The sequence below is a fragment of the Danio aesculapii genome, chromosome 14 (assembly GCF_903798145.1).
Source record: "Danio aesculapii chromosome 14, fDanAes4.1, whole genome shotgun sequence".
NCBI lineage: Eukaryota > Metazoa > Chordata > Actinopteri > Cypriniformes > Danionidae > Danio > Danio aesculapii.
In genome coordinates, this window is record NC_079448.1 from 30540816 (window position 1) to 30554839 (window position 14024).

Below are 14024 nucleotides of genomic sequence, written 5' to 3' on the forward strand. Positions count from 1 at the left end.
CTTTTGCAGGCTTTTAATATATTTGGTAATATGTCAACATGTCAGATTGCAATGCTTTGTGTATAAAGTTGAAAAGACTGAAAAAAAAGTAGTTGTTTGGAAAAAAAGAAACCCTAGAAAATGAATTTTGTCTCTCTCCATAAAACTAAAAGGAAGTGAGGTTGAAGAAATATTGTCCGTCAGTTTATATTGTATACTGTATTTTATTTGGTCAACTACATTTCATTTGAGCCCTTGTTTAATTTATTTGATTCTGAAGGGGTGTGATCTGTATAAACACTGTAATTTGTTACATTTTGGTTTACCAAATGTTTCATTCTGGGATGTGTGTTTTATTTATGATAATTTTATCATTTGCACTATTATTTGTGTTCAGGGATTTTTAGCCATTGTTAAATTAACAGCCATCAACCAATTCAGCAGATATTTTCCCCTCACAACCCTCAGGGTTACCGTCACCATAAGCAAGAATATACAGCAGTCAAGTGTTTGCGTTGAGAAATTGTGAATTTGCTTGTAGAATGTTCTATGATGCTTATTTATTATTTTTATTGTGTGTCGCTGTATGAATTATTGTGCTGAGGACAAGTAAAATCGTTTTGTACTCAAATGATGTGGCATTTTATTTTTGGTTCAACAAACATTGCATTTTTTTTTATTTACAGAACACATTTTTACTGGTTAGTTTACAAAAAAAAAAGGGGGGGGGGGGAGAAAGCTTCAGCTCAGTTTGCCCAGTCTTGAAACCGAAAACAGTCACTTGCGATTTTCCATACAGGCTGGTCACTGTTTGGAGAGGCTTGAGCTGTTAGTAAGAAATTCTGGTTGAAGAATCTCTGTTTGTTTCCCTCAAACTTCACCGAGCCTGCCGCAACCACTAACAAGGTTGTCTGGCCTTGAGTTGCTTGTTCTGTGTGTATAAAGGAGAAAAGAAGTTAATATAAATCATTTGTCTTTCTAGCACTAGAAGGAAATTAAAAAAAATAAATAAAAAATACACACACACACATATATATATATATATATATATATAAATGGGTTAAAGATGATATTGGGCTTTCAAAATTATTTGTTTACACTGAATGATGAAGCTTCTACTTAAAGTGATAGTTCAACCAAAACTGACATTTTATTCATTCTTCAGTTGACAAAAATATGTTTGAATTGAAAGTTAATTTTGAAAATGTTTGGAATCTGTAACCAATGACCTCCATAGTACTTGTTTTTCCTGCAGTAGAAGCCAATGGTTACAGGTTTCTAACATTTTTTCAAATATCTTCTCGTTTAACAGAAAACAAAAGGTGAAAACCCCTTTGAACGGGGTTTCTACAGGTTCACAAAGTCAAATTGAAGACTTTAAGAACTTTTTTTTAGAGAGCTGTGAGACTTATACAGCGCTAAAAGCAAAGGATTTTTAAATGGCCCCATTTAAAAAAACTGCTAATTATTTACTAAACATTACTAATTTTGTTATTTCTTAGCCACAAATTGTAAATGTGTAAAAAAAAAACCAAGCAAATTCTAGATATATACACATACTTATTTTGGCATAACTTACAAAAAAACAGTTTTAAAAGCTGATAAAATCAATTTATGCACAACAGGTACATAAATGCATGGAGACTTAAAACAAATGTTATTGAGTTAATATAGTTAATAAAGGAAACATTTGTTAAAAGTTTTATTGAGATGGATTGCTGTTGATTGAAAGGGTGTTGGCCCGATTGGGTAGCTTTCCATATAAAAATAATTTACATTTTTCAGACCTACAACATAATTTTTTTAATATTTATAATATTTAAGTCCTGAAATTTTGTTTCTGAAATGCAAGAAATTTTAAGGCTTTTAAGACCCTGCAAACACCCTGTTTAGAGGTGAGCAAATTTTCATTTTGGGGTGAACGATCACTTTAATGTAATATCACAGGCAAGAACCTATGTTAAACTGAACTTTACCAATAGATAGCCACAAACATACTTAACATTAACAGTAGTAATAGTATTATTTAAAAAAAAAATTATTTGGCCTTTTAATGAACAGCATTCATTTTATAACTAACACGCCACAAAAGGTGAAAGAAACGGCCAAATATTTAAAAGGAAAGTTCATCCAAAAATAAGATTCAGTCATCATTTATTCACCCTCCACATGTTTCAAACATGTTTGACTTTCTTCTGATAAACACAAATGAAGATATTTTGAAAAATGTGACCCATAATATTTTTCCAACTAAGGAAATTAATGGCTACTGGACTCATTCAGTAACAGATTAAAATAATAGTCCATTAGTTAATGCATTTACTAGTATGAAAAAACAATAATACATTTTTAATGTTTCAGTTAAATAACTTTAGTTTATGTTATCTCACAGTGCATTAACAAATGTTAACAAGCACAACTTTGGATTTTAATAATGCTTGAGTAAATGCAGTTACAGCCCCTGGGTTATTAAATTTCTTTGTGATCATGACTTAATTTTCTCGTGATCTCGACATATCAAAAGTTCTCTTCTTGTTATCGCGACTTAATTTTCAGGTTATCCTAACTACAAAAGTTGATTTCTCAAGTTTAGGCCCCATGTTTTCTGCTTATTCTAAGAGGATGTCCTAGACATGCACAGTAGCTTCATATCGCATTATTTACAGGGATTCACTTTTAAAGTAATTTAAAATAACTTGCGGAAAAGGACGCATTAAAGCAAAAGCAGGATCTTCATCATTCTTCATAATCTAATTCACACATGCAAATGTATTTTGCGCCTTGAACCTACGCTTTAAAATATTATTGTAAATAATCATATATAAATGTATATGTGGATATAATCATGAATGTATATTTATCATGAGCATGCACGTTTGCGCTCATATTATTATGGCTGTTCTGAATGGCCTTAATGAGTTGCACAAATTTAGACTCAACTGCTACTCTAGGCAAAAACACTGGTGTTGCACCTTCATCCAACAATAAAGTTACATATGGAACATTTTGTTTTAAAGGCTGGAGTGTTCATCTAAATAATTTGTTGGCCCAGTAATACATTCGGCAGATACAAACAGCCTAATATTAATAATAACAATATTAATTATTACATAAATAAATACAAAATAATCACAAGAAAATCACAAGAAACCCACTTGATCACAAGAAAACTATTTTTTGTTATGTCAAGATCCCGAGAAAATTATTTATGTAGAGATCACAAGAAAATTAAGTCATGACCACGAGAAAACAAGAGCTATATATAATAAAGAAAAATATTTTAATGCATGGCCTCTAAGGACTTTCGTTGTAAATACATAAACTAACATAAACTAAGTGCTACCCAACATTCATAGACTAGATGTCGCGTACGGATGTAGTAATGAGCAAGGAAAGAAAACAACACAAAAAGGCAGAACATTTCATAGGTAAGATTTGGTTTTTACGTTTTTGTATGTTACGAACTTTTGTGCTAAACAAGTACTGATGATAATACAGTCTCTTACTGCACTGACCATAAGGCAAAGTAGCATCAGCTCGCACTAAATACTAGGCTTATGCTAGTTCTGTTGAATAACATAATCAAACAATGTAAATTAAATATGACAAGATGCTGCGGTGATAGAAACTTTTATTATTGTCGGCTAAGTGAACGAGGCGTTTATAACGGTGGTTCATTTACAAACGAAACGCTCACTCGATTAGAATGATAAGTGAAAACAGAAGGGTGTGTTTCACGACATGGATTAGATCAAATTTAACAGGGAGGGAGATAATACATTTACATGCACACAAACACATGCTCTTTGTCGGCAATACTTGTTTGGTCACTTATCCATCGATGTAGAAAAGAGATGTAAAACTATAATTTAAAAATTTTTTTTTTTTTTGCATAATGACCACCGGGAAAACTTCCCATATATATATATGTATGTATGTATGTATGTATGTATGTGTGTATATATATATATATATATATATATATATATATATATATATATATATATATATATATATATATATACATATACATATATATATATACATATATATGTAGCTCTGGCTGGCCAGTCCTCCACTGCATCTTGGCCCCACATTCATTTCAAAGGAGTGCTACCCTGTACTTAAATGGCGGCTCTATTGACGCATTCCTTCAAATAGACAACAATAGCGTAAGCGACATCTAATGTAAATATATATTCCCAACATTCTTCAAAATAACTTCTATTGTGTTCAACGGGGGGAAAATGTTTAAAACCACTTGAGGGTGAATAAATGGTGGTGAAAACTTTTTTGTGGGTGAACTATCCCTTTACAAACAATAAGTTTACCACAGAGTCTTGATTTAGCCTTTTTAACATATATATGAGGGTATTTGTACGTGTACTTTTACATACCGTGTACAGGCTGACAGTCAAGGGTTTGCACCTGAAACTCACTGGAGGGAAGAGACTCGAAGAATTCACCGAGAGCATCTTGACCAGTGACTGCGTTTCCATTCCACACCAGCGTCGCTTTATCCAGATACAGCCTCATCAAATTCTGTAAGCAACCATTCATTTTAAACGCTCTAAACGGGAAGATACTTTAAATAAAATATCTGTATACACATTTACGCTATTGGCTGTTAAATTAAACCCTACGATGAGCTTACCCGTCTTTTTTTATCCATACACTCGTAATAGATATTGACAAACTCCTCCGAGTATCTGCACGACTGGTCAACTTGAGTCCTGAAATCCTGATCAATAACAAATAGAAAGCTATTACAACGAACGCACTTTGTTATGAGAAAGATGAATTGTGCCAATGAAGAGACTTACCACCGTTGTAGACATGGCACTAAAACGTAACGTGACTGATCTTCCGTTTGTTGTTTATCGTTGTGCCTGATTTGTAAACTAATAAACATGGGATGAAAACGGATGAAGGTAACGTTAGGAGCCAGGTGAAAACAAAGTGGTGCGACTTAAAATGGATGTATTTAATAAAAAGTAAATCACAATTTATATACACGTTTAAGGAAATTATATTTCGTGTAGAGATATTAAATTTACGCTATCTCACCCTTTAAAAACAAATCCAACATCCGACAAAAATGTGCTCAAATGTGTGTTCACGATATTTTGTTCCCACTGGAAACTGCACCGTCGTTTTAAGTTCCGTCTGCAAAAACCTTGTAATAAATTGACATGTTATGTCTCTAAATATTATTTCTTATACAGTATATTATTTCAAACTACTAAAATGTAATAACTTAGTTGATCTTTGTAGTTGCATTTTTATCATCAAAAGTCGACAGAGCAGAGATTAAGGTCCTATACGTTGACTGTTAATGGATTCCACAACCGTAAATAAACGGAAAACATGTATGAATCACAAAAAAAGGAAACGGTTAATTAACGGATATTTTTTTATTGTACCATATCCTGTGCGGAAGGATTGTATTCATTTACTGTATTCTTTATATTGTTTTGTATATATGTACCGTAATATACAACACCAAACCAGACAATATATAATACATACGTTACTACGCTAGTCACTGAAGATAACTCCAGCATATTATTATAGTTAATTAGTTGTTTAAAGGCTACAATATATATATATATATATATATATATATATATATATATATATATATATATATATATATATATATATATATATCCCACCCAGCACGAGACGTCATTTCGACGTCGTTTTTTGGGCTAAATCAAGTCGGCCCGTCATAGACTTAATTTAGCCGAAATATCGACGTCGAAAATTGGTCTGTATTTGGTCCGTCGGATTTAGTCCAAACATAGACCAAATATCGACGTGGTCTTTGTTTTGCCCGTCGGATTTGGTCCAAAAATAGACCAAATATCGACGTGATTGTGTTGCCCGTCGGATTTGGTCTAAACATAAACCAAATATCGACGTGGTCTTTGTTTTGCCCGTCGGATTTGGTCCAAACATAGACCAAATATCGACGTGGTTGTTTTGCCCGGCGGATTTGGTCCAACATAGACCAAATATCGACGTGGTCTTTGTTTAGACCGTCGGATTTGGTCCAAAAATAGACCAAATATCGACGTGGTTGTTTTGCCCGGCGGATTTGGTCCAACATAGACCAAATATCGACATGGTCTTTGTTTTGCCCGTCGGATTTGGTCCAAACATAGACCAAATATCGACGTGGTTGTTTTGCCCGTCGGATTTGGTCCATATTTAGCCCAGTACTTGAACAAATGGTCATGAAGAATTAAGTTCCTCACAAAATGTTTTACATCTATTGCTTTCTTTCCAGTCCAATATAGAATGCTAAATATATAGATAGCGATTTAGTGCCATTACATTTAAATTATGCCAAACAAATTACTATGTTACTGTTGTTAACTCCTTCAGTATTTTCCCTGCTGCTTCATGCACGGATGTAAATATTTTTCAGGTAGCCTAAGTCGATTTGTTAATAAAGCAAAAAATTCCTACAAATATTGTAACAAATAATGTAAATTAAGATTTCAAGTCCATCAACGTAAAAACAGATTAAATAAAATAGGGTAGAAAAAAAAAACGAAATGGTAATACACTTTATAATGCCTTTTTGTTTTATGTTTCAATCTTGTTAGTAAGAAATCATAAATTAATATTTATTATTTATAAGAAATGAAAAAATCATACTTTAATAATAATAATAATATGATGATGATAATAATAATAATAATAATAATAATAATTATTATTATTATTATTATTATTATTATTATTATTATTACTATTATTAAGTAGGTTTTTTTAAAGTCTACTTTTTTAATTTAACACATGTAAACCACAGCAGAAATGTCATATACAGTACAGGTGATAAATAACCCACTATAAATTAAAAGAATTAACATATGCTTTTTGTTTTCGCAAGCTTTGGAGATGTAACATAAAGTCCCTTTTTTAATAATAGCTCACCTATAGCTTTGCCATGAGGCGGTGTTCAAAATGACATCAATATTTTTAAAGTGCACTGCGAAGGGAACACAATTGTAAACATGAAGATCGCTAAAACTGAATTGTAAAAATAGTTTGAAAGCAAATTACACCTAGAGATGATCTTTAATGCTTTTTTTATTTTCAATAATTCCAACTTTGAATGTTAGAATGTTCTAAATGAATAGAACATATGGGGGATAAGTGGCAATAGCACACAGCCAGGAACTCTTCTGCGCGAGTCAGCGGACTTGCGCGTGCTCATCATTTGAAATAAATAACGGACACAAAGCAACGGGCGGAACGGTAATCTGAAGGTAAGTACGTTATATTCGACGTTTCACATGTTTCATTAGTCCTTTTACTTATAATTTATGTTAAATGGAACTTTAGATGTGTAACGTTTTACATTTTTATTATTTTTAATGAACACTTAATCACTTTATACGTTTTTATGTCGCCCTGTATAGTGACGAGGTCATTGACAGCAGCTAATCTATGAAGGTAAATAATAGTTGTTTTGGTTATTTATTTGGCGATTTCAACAAAATTACTTCATTTTATGTCTTCATTGCTTTTTAACCTGTGTAAAAATATAAGAATGTCTGTAAAATCTGAATTAGCATAAAAAGATGCTCCTGCCCCGGCTATCGTTAAAGGCTAACGTTATGAGAAACGCTTCGCAAATAGCATTAACGGTACTTCGAGCTAACATTTTTTAACTTGTAATAATGCTAACAAAGTGAATCGCTGTCGGTTAACGGTTTTGTTGCTCTGTTTCTACATTTAGTGATGAACTCCTCGCCAGAGACGCTCCACAGCCTTGAATGGGGAAGCTTTGCCATTTCGTAAGTTGTCCACCCGACATGTCGCTAGTCAAGCTAATTATTTGTGGTTTCGTTCTGTTCCTGATTTCCTTTGTTCACAAACCATGCTTGTCTGTTTTTTTTCTGATTGTTGTGCTAGGTTCTGGTGTACGTTTTTTTTATTTTCCTGTTTATTAAAATTCATTTTGTCTACATCCTTCCCTTTCGATTCACGTTACTGCAGTTTACTCATAAAAGATAAAAAATGTTTGTAAACGCATTCATTAAAAAAATTATATCATTAAGCTTTTTATAACTTCACAAGGAAATGAACTCCAAACAAGATAATTGTATTTCTCACAAAATACCATGTAACTTAATATTCTGAGTGAGGAGTCAAAATTGTGGCTATTTTATGGTACAAATACTGTGGATTAAACATATAATTTACATTGGAATTGTACTTTGTAATAGTAGATACCAGGTGAGATGTCATGCTGAGTTATTTTTCTTATAACTTTTTAATGGCAGTTTCGCTGGAATCTTCAATTGAAAACATCAAGATCATTAACCTGTGTCAGCCTGGACAGACTTCTGTTTCAGTTCTGACTGCACCACACTAATCTCTCTGCTTATGTGGATCACTGACTACTATGTTCTCTGAAGGTATTCATTCATTCATTCATTTTCTTTTCGGCTTAGTCCCTTTATTAATCTGGGGTCACCACAGCGGAATGAACCTTTTTATGCAGCGGATGCCCTTCCAGCCTCAACCCATCTCTGGGAAACATCCACACACACTCATTCACTACAGACAATTTTAGCCTACCCAATTCACCTGTACCGCATGTCTTTGGACAGTGGGGGAACCCGGAGCACCTGGAGGAAACCCATGTAAACACAGGGAGAACATGCACAGAGACGCCAACTGACCCAGCCGAGGCTCGAACCAGCGACATTCTTGCTGTGAGGTGACAGCACTACCTACTGCGCCACTGCGTCGCAGACTCTGAAGGTATTACTGTAGTAAAACAACAGCACCCATGACTGAAGTTTTTGTTAGTGACCAGTATATTTGAAGTCTGAGAAAGTTTGTTTTTAGGAGTTGGAAATCTTTTTTCTTCTCTCTCTCAAACACACCAAACTTGTGCTTACAGTACAGTGTATTTACAATCTTTTAGCCATTTTTTTATGGCTGTATTAAATACATTTTTATAAAAAAAATCTAAAATAATTGTCACAAAACAATGCACATTTGAATTTTAATGAGAATGAAAATTACTCAACAGGGCTCATCACTTAAGATTTTTTCTAATGGCATGGTGTGGCCAGCGGAAAAGATTTTTACTTGTCCTGCCAACTTTTTCTCTGGCCCACCAAAAAAATATAAAAGATAATTTTAAGCCACTTATTAAGATACGTTTTTAGCCACACGTTTAAAATTATGTGTCAAAAGAAGACAAATGTATAGTAGTCGTCCATATATTTACTCTTTTTATTGAGTAATATAACTTTATTTAACAATTCATATTTTAATAAAGGTTGAAGGTTCCAGAATACCAGTTAACTATTCATAAATTGAGAGTCTTATTAAATTATATTTAAACCGTAATAGTAAAAACAGTGTTATTGAACAGTACTTATTTTAATTTTTACCTTCACAAATTGTCAGTAGCCAGCACATGCTCTATTAGTGAGATTGTTAGTTGTAGAAATCAAAACCATCATGTTTTTAGCATTCTGCTATGAGCTTGGTGGAATTATCTTTAAATAGATATTAATAATCTGTTATTGACTTATTAAAGTGAATGCTTGCAAAAAGATTAAATATTATTATCAGCAGAACTTTGGGTGCAATCATGTGATTCTGGTGACATAAAATTAAGATGGAGAGCAGGATGTAAAAAAAATGAATGGGAGACATAAAGGAAAGTCTGTATTTTTTTAATTTATACTATAATACAAAGGAGAAATAAATAGAAATATTATGAAGAGGACAGTTTTCTACTGAACTGAAATGAACCTGCCATTGACGTAACTACTGTAAGATACTCACATGAAAAAACTATAGTAAAAACATGTTTTTGAACCATACTATTGTTAATTGCTTGAATTAAAATGTTGTGTGTGTATATATATATATATATATATATATATATATATATATATATATATATATATATATATATATATATATATATATATATATATATATATTTTTTTTTTTTTTTTTTTTTTTTTTTTTTTTTCACGGGAATAATGTTATCTTTCAGACATCATCATCATCCTCATCATGATTATCATTAGTATTATTAATATTATGATTAAATTAGGATTTTTTTCATTTCCTAATATATAATAAATTAATTTTATAATTATTATTATTATGATTTATATATGATAGAATACGTGTTAACTTTGGTAAGTGATTTGTTTTAGAATAGGATATGTCATATTCTCAATAATATTAGTAAAGGAAACATAGGCTCTATATGTGGCATTAACATATATTTCAGTTAATATGGAAAGCGAGTGCATATTTTTAGCAAAACTAATATTGGATTTTATTTTAAATGCGTGTGCGTGTAAAACAATATTATTTGCACAAATAAATGATGGGGTTCTCTAAAAAAGTAGTTTCTCCACTCCGTTTAGAACATCATTATGGGCCTTTTACGTTATAACTAACGTGGTTCAAGCGATGGATCTGTGACAGAGAAACTGCGTTTTGGGAAACATTCGTCATAGTTCTTTCCCCAAACAATACATTGTATGATAGTTCAGCGGTGAGTTACGTCGTTGTTTGAGAAATGCACCCCTGGTGTGTTATGAATTGCATGTTTTAAATGACAGCGATGCTACATTTAGTTTTTATTGTACAATATATATTATAACCCAGTACACAGTAAACTAATATTTTTTGAATGGGTTGCCTATTGGCGGCTTAACCGTTAAGCTTAAATAGGCTGAGCATATTTTTTGTTAATATTAAAACACATTAATACAAACTAGCCACCCTTTGATTTTTTTTCGTTTCTGTGTATTTTTTATCAAATAAAAAATGCAATGAATTGTTTATTTTGGTTTTCATTTTATTAGGATTAATATAATTATTAGGCCACACAACTTCTACATATAACACTGGCTCTTGCGTTTTTACAGATAGAAAGACGTTTTTGGCTCAAATACATTTATGCCTGTTAATTTCAGTGCTGTATTTCAACAGATTTTGCAAAGGCTTCAGCTATTCTACCTGTCAGCTGGTACCTGACTCAGTTTTGCGACTGTGTGGCGTCTGTATCAAGTGTCTGGATGACAGCGAAAGAGAGTTAGATGAGATCAGACCTCAGATTTGATGTGTGGCCTCACGTCACAGTTTCTTTACTGCAATTTTGCAATATTGGCTCATCTAAATTAAAATTTTTTATTCGATTAAAAGCCGAAATATTGCCAGAGACAAAGCAACTTTCTGTTCAGTGATAACATACGCGCACACACAGGATACAAAAGAAGCTGAACTTCGGAAAAAGTGATCACTGCCGTGATGGTTGCTTTGTTTCTCTGCAGTTGGCTTATTAATGGCGCGGCATTGCTAAATCACTCGTTTTAATAATAAATAAGATTATTTAATAAATAGTAATAAATAAGATTGATAATAAATAAGATTATTTATTATTAAACATTGTAAGATAGTGGTCGCGTGATTTTTAAAATGAGAGTATGCATTGCGCTTTATGGCTATTAATCTTAACCCGCGACCCACCCATAGTTAAACATCAAGTAGGTGCGTTAAAGGTGCATGTATAAATTAGTTGTGTTGCCTCCAGATGCTGCCACCTTTGTCAGGCAAAGTTTGCAGATTGCCTCATTAAAGTTTTCAGGTTCTCTTTTTGCATTTGGTTTGAACCCAAAATATTGCCAAACCGGCGCTTTTGCATTACGTTTTAACACTAAATCGTCCGCCAATCTCTTTTTGTAAATTCGACTCCTCTCTTCTCCTCACGTGATAAATGAAATATGATGCATAGCTATGTTCAGATTATAATTATAGTGCAGGCTCTCGTCTTAAGTAAATTATTTAGAATTATATTTTGCATTTAATTCAAATAAATAATTAATAAAAAAATATTTAAAAAAAAACAAGTGGTGGGACGGTGTCACGGTTGAAAAGTGATGCCACCGGTGTTGCGTCTTAAAACCGGTAACACCGTATAGCGTGCTGAGCCTAATTCAGCCTAGCTACATGTGAGAGGCTACTTTTTTTTACAGAAGAACCCCATAATTTCTTTGTGCAAATTATATTGTTTTACACAAACACGCATTTAAATAAAATCCAATATTATTTTTGGTTAAAACATGCACTCGTTTTCTATATTTACTGAAATATATGTAAATGGAACATATAGAGACTGCGTTTTCTTTACAAATATTATTGAGAATGACATATCTTATTCTAAAACAAATCACTTACAAAAGCTAACATCTATTCTAATATCATATATAAATCATATGAATAAATAAATACTAGGCGATTTATTATAAAATGAAATTTAATATTTATTATATTTTAGGAAATGAAAAATCTTGCGACCTCAGTTGGCTAACGATGGTTTTGGGAAACGCACCCTAGATCTCTGCACTATATGCCTAGCTTTAATCTCACAATTGTCATAATTTAATTATTTCATATTCTATTTAATTCTATTTCATATTATAAAATATCTAAATATGTGTTCTGAAGGTTGGAATGACTAGAGTGTTAGTAATTAATGATAAAAAGAATTTTCAGTTTTGATTAAACAAACAGTAAACAAATTCTTTCTGAGGCCCCCTTTGCCCCCCGTAGCGCCGGGCCTGATACTCGGCCTATATGCCTAAATCGAAAAAGCACTAAATAATTTATGAATTTATAAATTACACTGATTAATAACTATATATTACATTAAATTACTAAATTAGGCTATCTTATTTTTTATTAACACAAAAGTGATCAATGCCGCGCCACTGACAAGCCAACAGCAGAGAAACAAAGCAACCACCGTGGCACCTGCAGTGATCTGTTCTTTTTGCACTTAATTATTATGCGTTTAATGTAAAAAAAGAATCAATAATAAATAGGCTTACAAGAGTGTCCTAGCTGTGCGTGTGAAAACATTAAGTGAACATGCAGTGTTTGTGGAAAACATCTTTGCGAGGGAACTTTGCTGAGGTAACGCAAAAAACTTAAAAATATATTTTCCTTCCACCCAGTTTTTTTCTCACACCCATTTTTATGAAGGCAAAATGGCTAATTAGATGATTACAATAGAGAGTCGGCTGATTGACTGTTTACACCAGTTAATAAGATGTTTTATTGATCGGATTGCATGTCATTTATAGATAAAATTATAATGCATAGGATCAGGAAATTGCACGTGAAAAAAGATCATGCAAAATGTTTTTATAGAATAAATGTATACATTTAAACTATTATAATTTATATTTAAAATGTACTATTATTTTTAGAGCGTATTAACACGAATGGCAGGTGTTCTTGATCGAAAAGCAGCAAAACTGTTGAATGCTGAGCTTGTGTCAGGCTGATGGTACGGAGTGACTTTCTGAGCATGTTGTTGAGTGATGCTTGGCTATCCAGCTGACAATTGGCAACTATGTAACATCATAATTAGAAATGCATGTTACTTTGTATAAACGTATCCATGTACTGTATGATGTGAGTCTAGTTACCAGCGTGAAAAACAGGTAGGAATAGAAACGTTTTATTACGTGTTTGAGGCCATACTATTTACTTTGACTTCAAAAGTGCAGTCAGTAGGCTACTTCAACTTTTACCAGAGTCGTTTTAAGCATCAGTATCACTTCATCTTGAGTAGGATGTGTGTACTTTCGCCATCTCTGTCCACTTCTTAAAAATAAATAATACATTAAAAAGTATGGTTCAATCAACTGTAATGTGTCCTTATACAAAAACGTGTGTGTCATGCAGTCAAAATAGCATTTATTATTGGAATGTCACGTTAATTTATAAACAAGACTTTCTTAAAATAACACATCAGAAAACACATGTGACCGTAAGGATGCGCACTATATCAACTAAAACAGAATTTTTCTTTGTTATTGCAGTTGCAGCCAAAATGTGCGACACAACAGCCACATCATTTACAGGGCCGTGAGAGACCACCTGTACGGTCTGGCGGTGGCAGACGCAGAGCTGAAAACACTAATCTGATGCTTTTTTGTTGTTGTTGTTGTTGTTGTTGTGTTAATGTTAACTTG

General features: G+C 32.5%; 1 protein-coding gene and 1 long non-coding RNA gene across 3 annotated transcripts; one reads left to right on the forward strand and one right to left on the reverse strand.

Annotated features, from left to right (window-relative positions):
* Window positions 1-125: 125 nt before the first annotated feature.
* nxt2 (nuclear transport factor 2-like export factor 2) lies at window positions 126-5080 on the reverse strand. The gene is made up of 4 exons (XM_056471850.1): window positions 4803-5080; window positions 4634-4720; window positions 4377-4521; window positions 126-910 (listed from the first exon to the last, which is right to left on the reverse strand). Exons 1-4 carry the CDS (start codon window positions 4815-4817, stop codon window positions 726-728), a joined length of 432 nt encoding a protein of 143 aa, XP_056327825.1. The 5' UTR covers window positions 4818-5080; the 3' UTR covers window positions 126-725.
* A 2234-nt stretch (window positions 5081-7314) lies between these two features.
* On the forward strand, window positions 7315-8687 carry LOC130240367 (uncharacterized). 2 transcript variants are annotated; one of them, XR_008838765.1, is made up of 4 exons: window positions 7315-7446; window positions 7733-7790; window positions 8280-8414; window positions 8610-8687. It is a non-coding gene; the product is annotated as an uncharacterized LOC130240367 (long non-coding RNA). The 2 variants fall into 2 exon arrangements; XR_008838764.1 differs by having other exon boundaries at window positions 8501-8680.
* The last annotated feature ends 5337 nt before the right edge of the window (window positions 8688-14024 follow it).